General features: G+C 34.5%; 1 protein-coding gene across 1 annotated transcript in view; it reads right to left on the reverse strand.

The window, feature by feature from the left end:
• Window positions 1–20000, reverse strand: part of LOC144435547 (lysosomal alpha-glucosidase-like) — a 33891-nt gene that overhangs the window by 6009 nt on the left and 7882 nt on the right. The window contains exons 7-10 of the mRNA XM_078124135.1: window positions 13341–13451; window positions 12836–12949; window positions 12149–12239; window positions 11221–11338 (exon numbers count right to left, since the gene is read on the reverse strand). Of these exons, the coding sequence (XP_077980261.1) occupies window positions 11221–11338; window positions 12149–12239; window positions 12836–12949; window positions 13341–13451 (434 nt within the window). The remainder of the gene's footprint in view (window positions 1–11220; window positions 11339–12148; window positions 12240–12835; window positions 12950–13340; window positions 13452–20000) is intronic.

Consider the following 20000-nt stretch of genomic DNA (forward strand, 5'->3'; position numbering starts at 1 on the left):
GTCTCTGTCTGTGTCATCGTTTTCTCCAAAACGGCTGGCTCAATTCAAACAAAATTTGGCACAAGTGTTCCGTTGAGTAATGGCAAGAACTGATTAGGTTTTGGTAAAAATCCCATAAACATTAATGAGCAATTTGCGTAATTAATCGATCGATCATCTGGTCGCACATGCGCTTCATTTTGAAAGTGCACCACAAAAGATGTAAGGTAAACCAGGAAGCTACGGTACGGATACATGCTGTTGTGAGCACTCAAAATACACATCATCTGTAAGCTTTATTGCCAAAATATACAGTCACGATCATCTGCTCACTTCACACCTTTCACGCATGTATACGATTTGGAGCAGATGGTGTGTCTGTCAATCTTGATCGAATCAAGAATGTATACACGTTACCCAGGGATGAAGTAGGGCAATAATACCTTATCACTTATCACTTCAACTGTTATGATGCGTACCATGAAGTATGTAAACTTTCTGATGCGTAATGGCAATGTTATGCGGGTTTCAATTTCATTTATTATTTACTGTGGAAATGGGTGTACATATCTAAAGTATGTAGGGGATCACGAAAGATGAGTGCAGTCAAGGATGGCAAGCTTTCCTGGCATTTGAACAAATTTTTTTGACAACTAACTTTCACTGGGACTTGAAAAAATCACAGATGTAGAGCTAAATTTCTTGCAAAAAATTTTGATATTGCAAGACTACCCTTGCGGAAGGCATTCAGTTTAAATCTGGTTTGTCTTGCTTGATTTGTTCATATATGCATTTTCGGTCGATGGCCTCTCAATGCAAAATAAATATGCGTTCAATGATCACTGTAGAGTAGTATCTCTGATGAAAGTAAGTTCTCCTCAAGTAGCAATACATTCAGTATTCATACTATCTTGATTAGGATGACTATATCCATATAACCATGCAGGGCACCATTATCACCTACTTGTAATCTACCACATACAACAACACAACAGTGTCTATCTTAGTTTACCTATAGCTTTATTTCCATAGTAGTATATCAACAACAGCTTGTTTATAGCATCTTGATTTCAACAGTAGTGTCTATCTTAGTTTGCCTATAGCCTGATTTCTATAGCAGTATATCAACAATAGTTTTAGTTTGTGTCTTAGTTTGCCTTTAGTTTGATTTCCATAGTAGTATATCAACAATAGTTTTAGTTTGTGTCTATCTTAGTTTGCGTATAGCCTGATTTCCATAGTAGTATATCAACAATAGTTTTAGTTTGTGTCTATCTTTGTTTGCCTATATCTTGATTTCCATAGTAGTATATCAACAATAGTTTTAGTTAGTGTCTATCTTAGTTTGCCTATAGCTTGATTTCCATAGTAGTATATCGACAACAGTTTTAGTTTGTGTCTATCTTAGTTTGCCTATAGCTTGATTTCCATAGTAGTATATCAACAGTAGTTTTAGTTTGTGTCTATCTTAGTTTGCCTATAGCTTGATTTCCATAATAGTATATCGACACGTTTTAGTTTGTGTCTATCTTAGTTTGCCTATAGTTTGATTTCCATAGTAGTATATCAAGTTTCAGTTTGTCTTAGTTTACCTATAGCTTGATTTCCATAGTAGTATATCAACATTAGTTATAGTTTGTGTCTATCTTAGTTTGCCTATAGCTTGATTTCCATAGTAGTATATCAACAACAGTTTTAGTTTGTGTCTATCTTAGTTTGCCTATAGCTTGATTTCCATAGTAGTATATCCACAATAGTTTTAGTTAGTGTCTATCTTAGTTTGCCTATAGCTTGATTTCCATAGTAGTATATCAACAATAGTTTTAGTTTGTGTCTATCTTATTTTGCCTATAGCCTGATTTCCATAGTATATCAACAATAGTTTTAGTTTGTGTCTTAGTTTGCCTTTAGTTTGATTTCCATAGTAGTATATCAACAATAGTTTTAGTTTGTGTCTATCTTAGTTTGCGTATAGCCTGATTTCCATAGTAGTATATCAACAATAGTTTTAGTTTGTGTCTATCTTTGTTTGCCTATATCTTGATTTCCATAGTAGTATATCAACAATAGTTTTAGTTAGTGTCTATCTTAGTTTGCCTATAGCTTGATTTCCATAGTAGTATATCGACAACAGTTTTAGTTTGTGTCTATCTTAGTTTGCCTATAGCTTGATTTCCATAGTAGTATATCAACAGTAGTTTTAGTTTGTGTCTATCTTAGTTTGCCTATAGCTTGATTTCCATAATAGTATATCGACACGTTTTAGTTTGTGTCTATCTTAGTTTGCCTATAGTTTGATTTCCATAGTAGTATATCAAGTTTCAGTTTGTCTTAGTTTACCTATAGCTTGATTTCCATAGTAGTATATCAACATTAGTTATAGTTTGTGTCTATCTTAGTTTGCCTATAGCTTGATTTCCATAGTAGTATATCAACAACAGTTTTAGTTTGTGTCTATCTTAGTTTGCCTATAGCTTGATTTCCATAGTAGTATATCCACAATAGTTTTAGTTAGTGTCTATCTTAGTTTGCCTATAGCTTGATTTCCATAGTAGTATATCAACAATAGTTTTAGTTTGTGTCTATCTTATTTTGCCTATAGCCTGATTTCCATAGTATATCAACAATAGTTTTAGTTTGTGTCTTAGTTTGCCTTTAGTTTGATTTCCATAGTAGTATATCAACAATAGTTTTAGTTTGTGTCTATCTTAGTTTGCCTATAGTCTGATTTCCATAGTAGTATATCAACAACAGTTTTAATTTGTGTCTATCTTTGTTTGCCTATAGCTTGATTTCCATAGTAGTATATCAACAATAGTTTTAGTTTGTGTCTATCTTAGTTTGCCTATAGCCTGATTTCCATAGTAGTATATCAACAACAGTTTTAGTTTGTGTCTATCTTAGTTTGCCTATAGCTTGATTTCCATAGTAGTATATCCACAATAGTTTTAGTTAGTGTCTATCTTAGTTTGCCTATAGCTTGATTTCCATAGTAGTATATCAACAATAGTTTTAGTTTGTGTCTATCTTATTTTGCCTATAGCCTGATTTCCATAGTATATCAACAATAGTTTTAGTTTGTGTCTTAGTTTGCCTTTAGTTTGATTTCCATAGTAGTATATTAACAATAGTTTTAGTTTGTGTCTATCTTAGTTTGCCTATAGTCTGATTTCCATAGTAGTATATCAACAACAGTTTTAATTTGTGTCTATCTTTGTTTGCCTATAGCTTGATTTCCATAGTAGTATATCAACAATAGTTTTAGTTTGTGTCTATCTTAGTTTGCCTATAGCCTGATTTCCATAGTAGTATATCAACAATAGTTTTAGTTTGTGCCTACCTTAGTTTGCTTATAGTTTGATTTCCATAGTAGTATATCAACAGTAGTTTTAGTTTGTGTCTATCTTAGAGTGCCTATAGTTTGATTTCCATAGTAGTACATCAACAGTAGTTTTAGTTTGTGTCTATCTTAGTTTGCCTATAGCTTGATTTCCATAGTAGTATATCAACAGTAGTTTTAGTTTGTGTTTATCTAAGTTTGCCTATAGCTTGATTTCTATAGTAGTATATCAACAATAGTTTTAGTTTAAATGTGTCTATCTTAGTTTGCCTATAGCTTGATTTCCATAGTAGTATATCAACAGTAGTTTTAGTTTGTGTCTATCTTAGTTTGCCTATAGCTTGATTTCCATAGTAGTATATCAACAATAGTTTTAGTTTATGGCTATCTTAGTTTGCCTATAGCTTGATTTCTATAGTAGTATATCAACAATAGTTTTAGTTTAAATGTGTCTATCTTAGTTTGCCTATAGTTTGATTTCCATAGTAGTATATCAACAATAGTTTTAGTTTGTGTCTATCTTAGTTTGCCTATAGTCTGATTTCCATAGTAGTATATCAACAACAGTTTTAATTTGTGTCTATCTTTGTTTGCCTATAGCTTGATTTCCATAGTAGTATATCAACAATAGTTTTAGTTTGTGTCTATCTTAGTTTGCCTATAGCCTGATTTCCATAGTAGTATATCAACAACAGTTTTAGTTTGTGTCTATCTTAGTTTGCCTATAGCTTGATTTCCATAGTAGTATATCCACAATAGTTTTAGTTAGTGTCTATCTTAGTTTGCCTATAGCTTGATTTCCATAGTAGTATATCAACAATAGTTTTAGTTTGTGTCTATCTTATTTTGCCTATAGCCTGATTTCCATAGTATATCAACAATAGTTTTAGTTTGTGTCTTAGTTTGCCTTTAGTTTGATTTCCATAGTAGTATATCAACAATAGTTTTAGTTTGTGTCTATCTTAGTTTGCCTATAGTCTGATTTCCATAGTAGTATATCAACAACAGTTTTAATTTGTGTCTATCTTTGTTTGCCTATAGCTTGATTTCCATAGTAGTATATCAACAATAGTTTTAGTTTGTGTCTATCTTAGTTTGCCTATAGCCTGATTTCCATAGTAGTATATCAACAATAGTTTTAGTTTGTGCCTACCTTAGTTTGCTTATAGTTTGATTTCCATAGTAGTATATCAATAGTAGTTTTAGTTTGTGTCTATCTTAGAGTGCCTATAGTTTGATTTCCATAGTAGTACATCAACAGTAGTTTTAGTTTGTGTCTATCTTAGTTTGCCTATAGCTTGATTTCCATAGTAGTATATCAACAGTAGTTTTAGTTTGTGTCTATCTAAGTTTGCCTATAGCTTGATTTCTATAGTAGTATATCAACAATAGTTTTAGTTTAAATGTGTCTATCTTAGTTTGCCTATAGCTTGATTTCCATAGTAGTATATCAACAGTAGTTTTAGTTTGTGTCTATCTTAGTTTGCCTATAGCTTGATTTCCATAGTAGTATATCAACAATAGTTTTAGTTTATGGCTATCTTAGTTTGCCTATAGCTTGATTTCTATAGTAGTATATCAACAATAGTTTTAGTTTAAATGTGTCTATCTTAGTTTGCCTATAGCTTGATTTCCATAGTAGTATATCAACAGTAGTTTTAGTTTGTGTCTATCTTAGTTTGCCTATAGCTTGATTTCTATAGTAGTATATCAACAATAGTTTTAGTTTGTGTCTATCTTTGTTTGCCTATAGCTTGATTTCCATAGTAGTATATCAACAATAGTTTTAGTTTGTGTCTATCTTAGTTTGCGTATAGCCTGATTTCCATAGTAGTATATCAACAATAGTTTTAGTTTGTGTCTATCTTTGTTTGCCTATATCTTGATTTCCATAGTAGTATATCAACAATAGTTTTAGTTAGTGTCTATCTTAGTTTGCCTATAGCTTGATTTCCATAGTAGTATATCGACAACAGTTTTAGTTTGTGTCTATCTTAGTTTGCCTATAGCTTGATTTCCATAGTAGTATATCAACAGTAGTTTTAGTTTGTGTCTATCTTAGTTTGCCTATAGCTTGATTTCCATAATAGTATATCGACACGTTTTAGTTTGTGTCTATCTTAGTTTGCCTATAGTTTGATTTCCATAGTAGTATATCAAGTTTCAGTTTGTCTTAGTTTACCTATAGCTTGATTTCCATAGTAGTATATCAACATTAGTTATAGTTTGTGTCTATCTTAGTTTGCCTATAGCTTGATTTCCATAGTAGTATATCAACAACAGTTTTAGTTTGTGTCTATCTTAGTTTGCCTATAGCTTGATTTCCATAGTAGTATATCCACAATAGTTTTAGTTAGTGTCTATCTTAGTTTGCCTATAGCTTGATTTCCATAGTAGTATATCAACAATAGTTTTAGTTTGTGTCTATCTTATTTTGCCTATAGCCTGATTTCCATAGTATATCAACAATAGTTTTAGTTTGTGTCTTAGTTTGCCTTTACTTTGATTTCCATAGTAGTATATCAACAATAGTTTTAGTTTGTGTCTATCTTAGTTTGCCTATAGTCTGATTTCCATAGTAGTATATCAACAACAGTTTTAATTTGTGTCTATCTTTGTTTGCCTATAGCTTGATTTCCATAGTAGTATATCAACAATAGTTTTAGTTTGTGCCTACCTTAGTTTGCTTATAGTTTGATTTCCATAGTAGTATATCAACAGTAGTTTTAGTTTGTGTCTATCTTAGAGTGCCTATAGTTTGATTTCCATAGTAGTACATCAACAGTAGTTTTAGTTTGTGTCTATCTTAGTTTGCCTGTAGCTTGATTTCCATAGTAGTATATCAACAGTAGTTTTAGTTTGTGTCTATCTAAGTTTGCCTATAGCTTGATTTCTATAGTAGTATATCAACAATAGTTTTAGTTTAAATGTGTCTATCTTAGTTTGCCTATAGCTTGATTTCCATAGTAGTATATCAACAGTAGTTTTAGTTTGTGTCTATCTTAGTTTGCCTATAGCTTGATTTCCATAGTAGTATATCAACAATAGTTTTAGTTTATGGCTATCTTAGTTTGCCTATAGCTTGATTTCTATAGTAGTATATCAACAATAGTTTTAGTTTAAATGTGTCTATCTTAGTTTGCCTATAGCTTGATTTCCATAGTAGTATATCAACAGTAGTTTTAGTTTGTGTCTATCTTAGTTTGCCTATAGCTTGATTTCTATAGTAGTATATCAACAATAGTTTTAGTTTGTGTCTATCTTTGTTTGCCTATAGCTTGATTTCCATAGTAGTATATCAACAGTAGTTTTAGTCTGTGTCTATCTTAGTTTGCCTATAGCTTGATTTCCATAGTAGTATATTAACAGTAGTTTTAGTTTGCGTCTATCTTAGTTTGCCTATAGCTTGATTTCCATAGTAGTATATCAACAGTAGTTTTAGTTTGTGTCTATCTTAGTTTGCCTATAGCTTGATTTCTATAGTAGTATATCAACAATAGTTTTAGTTTGTGTCTATCTTAGTTTGCCTATAGCCTGATTTCTATAGTAGTATATCAACAGTAGTTTTAGTTTAAATGTGTCTATCTTAGTTTGCCTATAGCTTGATTTCCATAGTAGTACATCAACAATAGTTTTAGTTTAAATATGTCTATCTTAGTTTGCCTATAGCTTGATTTCCATAGTAGTATATTAACAGTAGTTTTAGTTTGCGTCTATCTTAGTTTGCCTATAGCTTGATTTCCATAGTAGTATATCAACAATAGTTTTAGTTTGTGTCTATCTTAGTTTGCCTATAGCCTGATTTCTATAGTAGTATATCAACAGTAGTTTTAGTTTAAATGTGTCTATCTTTGTTTGCCTATAGCTTGATTTCCATAGTAGTACATCAACAATAGTTTTAGTTTAAATGTGTCTATCTTAGTTTGCCTATAGTCTGATTTCCATAGTAGTATATCAACAATAGTTTTAGTTTAAATGTGTCTATCTTAGTTTGCCTATAGTCTGATTTCCATAGTAGTATATCAACAATAGTTTTAGTTTAAATGTGTCTATCTTAGTTTGCCTATAGTCTGATTTCCATAGTAGTATATCAACAATAGTTTTAGTTTAAATGTGTCTATCTTAGTTTGCCTATAGCTTGATTTCCATAGTACTATATCAAGTTTCAGTTTGTCTATCTTAGTTTGCCTATAGCTTGATTTCCATAGTAGTATATCAACAATAGTTTTAGTTTGTGTCTATCTTATTTTGCCTATAGCCTGATTTCCATAGTAGTATATCAACAATAGTTTTAGTTTGTGTCTTAGTTTGCCTTTAGTTTGATTTCCATAGTAGTATATCAACAATAGTTTTAGTTTGTGTCTATCTTAGAGTGCCTATAGTTTGATTTCCATAGTAGTATATCAACAACAGTTTTAGTTTGTGTCTATCTTAGTTTGCCTATAGCTTGATTTCCATAGTAGTATATCAACAATAGTTTTAGTTTGTGTCTTAGTTTGCCTTTAGTTTGATTTCCATAGTAGTATATCAACAATAGTTTTAGTTTGTGTCTATCTTAGTTTGCCTATAGTCTGATTTCCATAGTAGTATATTAACAATAGTTTTAGTTTGTGTCTATCTTAGTTTGCCTATAGCTTAATTTCCATAGTAGTATATCAACAATAGTTTTAGTTTGTGTCTATCTTATTTTGCCTATAGCTTGATTTCCATAGTAGTATATCAACAGTAGTTTTAGTTTGTGTCTATCTTATTTTGCCTATAGCTTAATTTCCATAGTAGTATATTAACAATAGTTATAGTTTGTGTCTATCTTAGTTTGCCTATAGCTTGATTTCCATAGTAGTATATCAACAATAGTTTTAGTTTGCGTCTATCTTAGTTTGCCTATAGCTTAATTTCCATAGTAGTATATCAACAGTTTTTTCCTTCCTTAATGAAGGAAATACTTTAGGGGGAGAAAAGTCTGTCTGTGTGTGTGTGTGTGTGTGTGTGTGTGTATGTGTGTGTGTGTGTGTGTGTGTGTGTGTGTGTGTGTGTGTGTGTGTGTGTGTTTATTTTATTTATTTTCTGCATCCCTTTTATATCAGGGGCTCACTAAAAACATTAGGAGCAGCATTTACATAGAATCAAATACATACAAAAAAATTTAAATATCATGTTAAAATAGCAACTAATAACTTCAAAGAAATAATAAGAGAGAAAGAAAGAGATAAAAAATTACAATTCTCCATCAGGTTAAACATGTTTTCCTATGTTCCATTGCACTACTTAGAAATCGATGGATAAATTTGTCAATTTTTTTACTTAATAAAATGTTATAATTTTTTTTTTCTTTTTTTTTTTTTTTTTGTACTGTCTCCTATAAAGAGGCTTAACAGTTCTTTGCCTTGTATAAAATCTTGATATAGGTTTGTCTCTGTATGGTTAAGTAAAAGATCTTTTGTGTTCTTCATTAGGATGTGACGATAGGTAGAAAGGCTTTCACACGAAAAGAGAAAGTGTTCAAGTGTTTCATCTTCTTGTCCACAGCAGGGACAGGAGCAATCAAAGTTACAGTTTTCCCACTTTCTCTTTTCATATGAGAGTCCTAATGTATAGGATCTTGCTTTAAATTTTAATTGTGGCCCTTTGAAGTCATTTACTGATTTAAGATACGGTTCCATTTCTAAAGATGTTTTGAACCTACGGTAGTGAATGAGACTAGACTTTTTTTCCATATCTTCTTTCCATTTAGATTCATCATACTTGAAAATTATTTGCTTGATTTTATTGTCTGTGAGATTTTTTATTTCTTCTCTATGTGTTTTGAGATTTGTTAAGACGTTATTTATAGATTTAGGCCAATCCCAGCACAGGTTTATCGTGTTCATTTCAGAGTCTTGACTGATTGCAGTGAGTTTGTTGAATACAATCTTGGTCCAGCGTGTTTCTGGAAGATTACATAGTCTTTTTAAATATTTCAGTTTCAACACATTAAATTTACTTATCATTGTGGTCCAACCTAGGTCACCAAGTACTGCCTCATTTGCAGTGTAACGAGTTGCCTTTAAAATGAATTTCCCCACAGTGTGTGTGTGTTTGTGTGTGTGTGTCTGTCTGTCTGTCTGTCTGTCTGTCTGTCTTTCTGTTTGTTTGTCTGTCTGCTGTGTCATCGTTTTCTCCAAAACGGCTTCCTCAATTCAAATGAAATTCAGCACACCTGTTCCGTAGGGTAATGGCAAGAACTGATTAGGCTTTAGTAAACATCCCATGAATATTAATGGACATTTACGTAATTAATTGTTTTCGGTAATTAGGCTATATCTCAAGAATGCACGTTTCAAATTCATTATAACTTGGTACATACATTTGTGATACTAAAGCACATCTGTCCTGAAATCATTATCAATTTAGCATTTAGCTTATATAATAAGTTATTGGCATATTTTCGGTAATTAGATGCGGTGCCACACAAAAGAAAGTTGTTGTTTCTGGCCAGGAAATGTTGCCTAAAGTGGTGTGATGACACAAATTGTTTTGTTGTTAGTGATTAGTTCTGCAGTTGTCTTCCCTGAAGTAGCAATTAATGTAGGGAGAGTTATTTTGTGTTTTCCCTTGGATCTGCAGTCTGCATTGGCTGGACAAACATGAGGAAAAAGATTGAGGCGGGGTATTTAAGTGATGCAAACTCATTAGAAAACATTTTTTTTTTGTCTTGGCCTATAGTGATAACAAAATTGCATTTTTTAATAGGTTTACAATGGGCGTGGAGTTCACAAACAGGTGAAATATTTATCATCGTTTCAATTTCATCAAATATATGGACATATCAGTTTGAAATTTCACACACAAATGCGCAGATGAATAAAGAGAAATCGTATCTTTTTAGATTTTTGATTAGAAGTTTAGGAAGTAATATATTGACCTTGGACCGTCTCTTTTTTACTGTGTTCTTTTCCGATTTCTCCAAATAACAAACTACCACTGTTTGTTGCAAGGCTTGTAATCTTTTATCTAGTTCGGTATCTCAGGAAATAAATACACTCACATATTTATCAAGTATAATAGTCTATCATTTATACCGAAGTGTATGTGGTTAAAATATGGACAATAGACCTAGCCTATGAAGGAAACTGCCTTCAACACTGTTGTTCACACTGCCTACATAAAAATCGATATTTCTATTCAGCAGTCCACTGTGTGGGTTCACAACAATATATCGATACTAGTGACCTATACATTGACCTCTATTAATTAGTGTACAGTGAGGACGTGCCACTCAACAAAATCTTGACAAAAACTATATGGATTGTGACAAAGTTGATGAAAGTTGGAAACTTAGTGGATTTGGAGCAGATGGTACGTCTGTCCGTTGAAGCATGAAGTATACACTTTACCCAGTCACGAAGTAGGGCAATAATATCGTATCACTTCATTGTATTAAAGTTGTTAAACTGTTATGACGCTTACCATGAAGTATGTAAACTTGTATGTGTGTGATGAATAATTATAGCAATGTCATGTGGGTTTGATTTTCGTTTATTTATTTATTTCGTTTATTATTTGCCGTGGACACAGGTACGGAGTGCATATCCCAGGTATGTAGGGGATCACGAAAGACGATTGAAGTCGAGGATGGCAAGCTTTCCTGGGCTGAGAATAGGAGGCGGGCATTTGAACAACATTTTTGACAACTAACTTTCATTGGGATTTGAAAAATCACAGATATAGAGCTAAATTTCTTGCATAAATCATGAAATTGCAAGACTATACCCTTACGGAAGGCATTTAGTTTAAATCTGGTATTTTATTGTTTCGTAGTAGTAAGACTATTAATAAGCTAAGCTAAACATCAAGCCGTGATAAATGAAACGATATTTGTGATAAGTTTAATCAGCAAATGGATTGTTTTAAAAACTTGCCTGTACGTAGCCGAGACTTCTGTATAACCATACAGGTTATGGAGGTTATAATGCAAAGACAGATTTTGTTTTGCAGATGGACACATTGATTCATCGTTGAGTGTGATACCAAATACATCTACAAATGAATGGAATAGTTTGTATATTAGGTATAAGTGTGAAAGCTAACCTCTAGACGTCAATGTTAAATTTAATATCATTTTGTTTTAATTGTTGCACTCTAACTTCTGGTAGAGAGCAGAACTAGTACATAGTCAAACTAACGTCTTGTCAACATTTCTTTAGAGAGGTTTATAAACAATTGACGTTAATAGGAAGACTTGTATATACGTTCAAATCTGGATAAACAAATCAAACTGACAACAACGTGACAAGTCATTACTGAGATAACATATAAATTGGACATTATACTAGTGTTCATTCACACATATGTCCTTCAGAGAATGAATAAATATTTATGAACCCAGTCATAATCGTGATAATGAAAAATAAGCACTCTGTTAGTGTTCCCGGTGCTGCTGTTGTTGTTGTTGTTGTTGTTGTTGTTGTTGTGGTGGTGGTGGTGGTGGTGGTGGTGGTTGTTTGTGTTGTTGTTGTTGTTGTTGTTGTTGTTGTTGCTGCTGCTGTTGGTGTTGCGATTGATTGATTTGTTTGTTTGTTTGTTTGTTTGTTTGTTTGTTTGTTTGATTTGTTTGGTTGGTTGGTTGGTTGGAATTTGATGTCTTAATGCCATTGACCCTTTCATAACAACATCTAAATATCCTCACCATAATGCAAATGTATTATTAATTTGACTTACCAAGGGATTTCATAAAATTTACGATGAAGTTTAAACAAAATCTAAGAATGATTGGTTACAAAATCAAGGTGTATGTGGTTGGTAGCGAAGATATTAATATGCTAGGTTTTGTAACATTCTATAACTTACTTGGTACGTATGGAGGATAATCATATGTATTGCCGATAGGACAACCTTCACCTACTGCACCACTCACAAAACTGGCTGGTTCATTCATATCCTACAAGAAAGAGAGACAATCTATTTTTCTTCAAAATAACCCAATTAACGGTCTTACCGAACACCTCAGTAACCTGTCGAGCTGTCTACTGGCTTAGTCTGTGTAACTCCCGCGGTACACTCATTCTCTATTTCCAAAATTAGTGTTGCACACTCATGGACTCTGGGCCAGTGATCGCAGCTTCGGAAGTTACCGCTGACGATGATAGCATGCCAGGGTAATTAATTAAACCTGAATGAGAAGCTTGCGCACGCCATAACTAGTCAATGGCAGTAGATGGCAAATCACCGGTAGACCAGCCTCGCAAACCAAAACATAGTTTCTGCTAACGCAATCAACACTTTTGCCAATGCAGTAAACGAGAGGCCTAGGTCAGTAGAAATGGCATTTGAAAGGGTACAATTTTGTACATCTGATTCATTGAATCAAATTATAGAAGTTATTTTTTCCGCTATTCATTGAAATGTCTAATATTACGAAGACATCGCCATACATTATTTTAATACCCAATGATATACATTTAGTCTGGTTTGTACATATGCAGACACTGCAGTATTCCAGATATCAAACTTTCATAAAGACATTCAGATACTCACATTCCATAATCCATCGAATTCAACTTTGTTGTGAAATATTCTCGTTTGCTTCTCCCACCATTCAACAGTTGCAGGATTAGTGTAATCCGGAAAAACTGTGTGTCCAGGCCAAACCTGTCACGTGAGATAGAGTTGATTTCCAGGAATTGTTTAGTTGCCAGTATTGTTTCAACATTTATTTGTTGACAAAATGATTCCTAAATTATTACGTCATTACCAATGTGTATGTTCATAAATTTGACTTCATTTTTCGCCAATACAAATAGTTCACCAAGGCTTTAGTCTCGTCCCCATACAGTATCATTAGGATTTACACAGTATAGTCAAAGTCGTTACTCTAGAAGTCCTGAGATGTATGAGATGCAATTTAAAATTCATCCACAGCCACCCACAGTCGTTAATCAATCAAAAAATTCTAACCAATAACACAGTCCCTCATAAAGTTAGTGTTATATCACTGATCATTTGTCTTTCCATATTAATTAGGTTTTATCATATGACGTACCTTTCCAACGAATGGTTTTCCCTTGTAATCTCTTATAAAGATGTCCATTTCTACACCATCGTCGTAAGGTGGGTAACTGCCCTTCGGTTGTTCATTACTAATGGCTGGATCCTGCAACATAGTCAACCTCAGTTTATACACACACTGATAATACCACAGCTACTTCACTTACACCATCAGTCAATCCCAGTCTACAAACACACTGATATGTTAACTACCACAGCTACCTCACTTACACCATCAGTCAACTCCAGTTTATAAACACACTGATATGTTAACTACCACGTACAGCTACCTCACTTACACCATCAGTCAACTCCAGTTTATAAACACACTGATATGTTAACTACCACAGCTACCTCACTTACACCATCAATCAGTCAACTCCAGTTTATAAACACACTGATATATTAACTACCACAGCTACCTCACTTACACCATCAGTCAATTCCAGTTTATAAACACACTGATATGTTAACTACCACAGCTACCTCACTTACACCATCAATCAGTCAACTCCAGTTTATAAACACACTGATATATTAACTACCACAGCTACCTCACTTACACCATCAATCAGTCAACTCCAGTTTATAAACACACTGATATGTTAACTACCACAGCTACCTCACTTACACCATCAATCAACTCCAGTTTATAAACACACTAATATGTTAACTACCACAGCTACCTCACTTACACCATCAATCAACTCCAGTTTATAAACACACTGATATGTTAACTACCACAGCTACCCCACTTACACCATCAGTCAATTCCAGTCTACAAACACACTGATATGTTAACTACTATAGCTACCTCACTTACACCATCAATCAGTCAACTCCAGTTTATAAACACACTGATATGTTAACTACCACAGCTACCTCACTTACACCATCAGTCAATTCCAGTCTACAAACACACTGATATGTTAACTACCACAGCTACTTCACTTACACCATCAGTCAATCCCAGTCTACAAACACACTGATATGTTAACTACCACGTACAGCTACCTCACTTACACCATCAATCAGTCAACTCCAGTTTATAAACACACTGATATGTTAACTACCACAGCTACTTCACTTACACCATCAGTCAACTCCAGTCTACAAACACACTGATATGTTAACTACTATAGCTACCTCACTTACACCATCAGTCAATTCCAGTCTACAAACACACTGATATGTTAACTACCACAGCTACCTCACTTACACCATCAATCAGTCAACTCCAGTTTACAAACACACTGATATGTTAACTACTATAGCTACCTCACTTACACCATCAGTCAATTCCAGTCTACAAACACACTGATATGTTAACTACTATAGCTACCTCACTTACACCATCAATCAGTCAACTCCAGTTTACAAACACACTGATATGTTAACTACTATAGCTACCTCACTTACACCATCAATCAGTCAACTCCAGTTTATAAACACACTGATATGTTAACTACTATAGCTACCCCACTTACACCATCAATCAGTCAATTCCAGTCTACAAACACACTGATATGTTAACTACTATAGCTACCTCACTTACACCATCAGTCAATTCCAGTCTACAAACACACTGATATGTTAACTACTATAGCTACCTCACTTACACCATCAATCAGTCAACTCCGGTTTATAAACACACTGATATGTTAACTACCACAGCTACCTCACTTACACCATCAGTCAATTCCAGTCTACAAACACACTGATATGTTAACTACTATAGCTACCTCACTTACACCATCAGTCAATTCCAGTCTACAAACACACTGATATGTTAACTACTATAGCTACCTCACTTACACCATCAGTCAATTCCAGTCTACAAACACACTGATATGTTAACTACCACGTACAGCTACCTCACTTACACCATCAGTCAATTCCAGTCTACAAACACACTGATATGTTAACTACCACGTACAGCTACCTCACTTACACCATCAGTCAATTCCAGTCTACAAACACACTGATATGTTAACTACCACGTACAGCTACCTCACTTACACCATCAGTCAATTCCAGTCTACAAACACACTGATATGTTAACTACTATAGCTACCTCACTTACACCATCAGTCAATTCCAGTCTACAAACACACTGATATGTTAACTACTATAGCTACCTCACTTACACCATCAATCAGTCAACTCCAGTTTACAAACACACTGATATGTTAACTACTATAGCTACCTCACTTACACCATCAGTCAATTCCAGTCTACAAACACACTGATATGTTAACTACTATAGCTACCTCACTTACACCATCAGTCAATTCCAGTCTACAAACACACTGATATGTTAACTACTATAGCTACCTCACTTACACCATCAGTCAATTCCAGTCTACAAACACACTGATATATTAACTACTATAGCTACCTCACTTACACCATCAGTCAATTCCAGTCTACAAACACACTGATATGTTAACTACTATAGCTACTTCACTTACACCATCAGTCAACTCCAGTCTACAAACACACTGATATGTTAACTACTATAGCTACCTCACTTACACCATCAATCAGTCAACTCCAGTTTACAAACACACTGATATGTTAACTACTATAGCTACCTCACTTACACCATCAATCAGTCAACTCCAGTTTATAAACACACTGATATGTTAACTACTATAGCTACCTCACTTACACCATCAGTCAACTCCAGTCTACAAACACACTGATATGTTAACTACCACAGCTACCTCACTTACACCATCAGTCAACCTCAGTTTATAAACACACTGATATGTTAACTACCACAGCTACCTCACTTACACCATCAATCAGTCAACTCCAGTTTATAAACACACTGATATGTTAACTACCACAGCTACCTCACTTACACCATCAGTCAATTCCAGTCTACAAACACACTGATATGTTAACTACCACGTACAGCTACCTCACTTACACCATCAGTCAACCTCAGTTTATAAACACACTGATATGTTAACTACCACAGCTACTTCACTTACACCATCAGTCAACTCCAGTTTATAAACACACTGATATGTTAACTACCACAGCTACCTCACTTACACCATCAGTCAATTCCAGTTTATAAACACACTGATATGTTAACTACCACAGCTACCTCACTTACACCATCAGTCAACCTCAGTTTATAAACACACTGATATGTTAACTACCACGTACAGCTACCTCACTTACACCATCAGTCAATTCCAGTCTACAAACACACTGATATGTTAACTACCACAGCTACCTCACTTACACCATCAATCAGTCAACTCCAGTTTATAAACACACTGATATGTTAACTACCACAGCTACCTCACTTACACCATCAATCAGTCAACTCCAGTTTATAAACACACTGATATGTTAACTACCACAGCTACCTCACTTACACCATCAGTCAATTCCAGTTTATAAACACACTGATATGTTAACTACCACAGCTACCTCACTTACACCATCAATCAACTCCAGTTTATAAACACACTGATATGTTAACTACCACAGCTACCTCACTTACACCATCAGTCAACCTCAGTTTATAAACACACTGATATATTAACTACCACAGCTACCTCACTTACACCATCAGTCAGTCAACTCCGGTTTATAAACACACTGATATGTTAACTACCACAGCTACCTCACTTACACCATCAGTCAATTCCAGTCTACAAACACACTGATATGTTAACTACCACAGCTACTTCACTTACACCATCAGTCAATTCCGGTTTATAAACACACTGATATGTTAACTACCACAGCTACCTCACTTACACCATCAGTCAACCTCAGTTTATAAACACACTGATATGTTAACTACCACAGCTACCTCACTTACACCATCAGTCAACCTCAGTTTATAAACACACTGATATGTTAACTACCACAGCTACCTCACTTACACCATCAGTCAACTCCAGTTTATAAACACACTGATATGTTAACTACCACAGCTACCTCACTTACACCATCAGTCAACCTCAGTTTATAAACACACTGATATATTAACTACCACAGCTACCTCACTTACACCATCAGTCAACTCCAGTTTATAAACACACTGATATGTTAACTACCACAGCTACCTCACTTACACCGTCAGTCAACTCCAGTTTATAAACACACTGATATGTTAACTACCACGTACAGCTACCTCACTTACACCATCAATCAGTCAACTCCGGTTTATAAACACACTGATATGTTAACTACCACAGCTACCTCACTTACACCATCAGTCAACTCCAGTTTATAAACACACTGATATGTTAACTACCACAGCTACCTCACTTACACCATCAGTCAACTCCAGTTTATAAACACACTGATATGTTAACTACCACAGCTACCTCACTTACACCATCAGTCAACCTCAGTTTATAAACACACTGATATATTAACTACCACAGCTACCTCACTTACACCATCAGTCAATTCCAGTTTATAAACACACTGATATGTTAACTACCACAGCTACCTCACTTACACCATCAGTCAACCTCAGTTTATAAACACACTGATATGTTAACTACCACAGCTACCTCACTTACACCATCAGTCAATTCCAGTTTATAAACACACTGATATGTTAACTACCACAGCTACCTCATTTACACCATCAGTCAACCTCAGTTTATAAACACACTGATATATTAACTACCACAGCTACCTCACTTACACCATCAGTCAACTCCAGTTTATAAACACACTGATATGTTAACTACCACAGCTACCTCACTTACACCATCAGTCAACCTCAGTTTATAAACACACTGATATGTTAACTACCACAGCTACCCCACTTACACCATCAGTCAATTCCAGTTTATAAACACACTGATATGTTAACTACCACAGCTACCTCACTTACACCATCAGTCAACCTCAGTTTATAAACACACTGATATGTTAACTACCACGTACAGCTACCTCACTTACACCATCACTCAATTCCAGTTTATAAACACACTGATATGTTAACTACCACAGCTACCTCACTTACACCATCAGTCAATTCCAGTCTACAAACACACTGATATGTTAACTACCACAGCTACCTCACTTACACCATCAGTCAACCTCAGTTTATAAACACACTGATATGTTAACTACCACAGCTACCTCACTTACACCATCACTCAATTCCAGTTTATAAACACACTGATATGTTAACTACCACAGCTACCTCACTTACACCATCAGTCAACTCCAGTTTATAAACACACTGATATGTTAACTACCACAGCTACCTCACTTACACCATCAGTCAACTCCAGTTTATAAACACACTGATATATTAACTACCACAGCTACCTCACTTACACCATCACTCAATTCCAGTTTATAAACACACTGATATATTAACTACCACAGCTACCTCACTTACACCATCAGTCAACTCCAGTTTATAAACACACTGATATGTTAACTACCACAGCTACCTCACTTACACCATCAGTCAATTCCAGTTTATAAACACACTGATATGTTAACTACTATAGCTACCTCACTTACACCATCAGTCAATTCCAGTCTATAAACACACTGATATGTTAACTACCACAGCTACCTCACTTACACCATCAGTCAGTCAACTCCGGTTTATAAACACACTGATATGTTAACTACCACAGCTACCTCACTTACACCATCAATCAACTCCAGTTTATAAACACACTGATATGTTAACTACCACAGCTACCTCACTTACACCATCAGTCAACCTCAGTTTATAAACACACTGATATGTTAACTACCACAGCTACCTCACTTACACCATCAGTCAACTCCAGTTTATAAACACACTGATATGTTAACTACCACAGCTACCTCACTTACACCATCAGTCAACTCCAGTTTATAAACACACTGATATGTTAACTACCACAGCTACCTCACTTACACCATCAGTCAACTCCAGTTTATAAACACACTGATATGTTAACTACCACAGCTACCTCACTTACACCATCAATCAACTCCAGTTTATAAACACACTGATATATTAACTACCACAGCTACCTCACTTACACCATCAGTCAACCTCAGTTTATAAACACACTGATATGTTAACTACCACAGCTACCTCACTTACACCATCAGTCAACCTCAGTTTATAAACACACTGATATGTTAACTACCACAGCTACTTCACTTACACCATCAATCAATTCCAGTCTACAAACACACTGATATGTTAACTACCACAGCTACTTCACTTACACCATCAGTCAATTCCAGTCTACAAACACACTGATATGTTAACTACCACAGCTACCTCACTTACACCATCAGTCAACTCCAGTCTACAAACACACTGATATATTAACTACCACAGCTACCTCACTTACACCATCAATCAGTCAACTCCAGTTTATAAACACACTGATATGTTAACTACCACAGCTACCTCACTTACACCATCAGTCAATTCCAGTCTACAAACACACTGATATGTTAACTACCACAGCTACCTCACTTACACCATCAGTCAATTCCAGTTTATAAACACACTGATATGTTAACTACCACAGCTACCTCACTTACACCATCACTCAATTCCAGTCTACAAACACACTGATATGTTAACTACCACAGCTACTTCACTTACACCATCAGTCAATTCCAGTTTATAAACACACTGATA

This window comes from Glandiceps talaboti, chromosome 5 (assembly GCF_964340395.1).
Source record: "Glandiceps talaboti chromosome 5, keGlaTala1.1, whole genome shotgun sequence".
NCBI lineage: Eukaryota > Metazoa > Hemichordata > Enteropneusta > Spengelidae > Glandiceps > Glandiceps talaboti.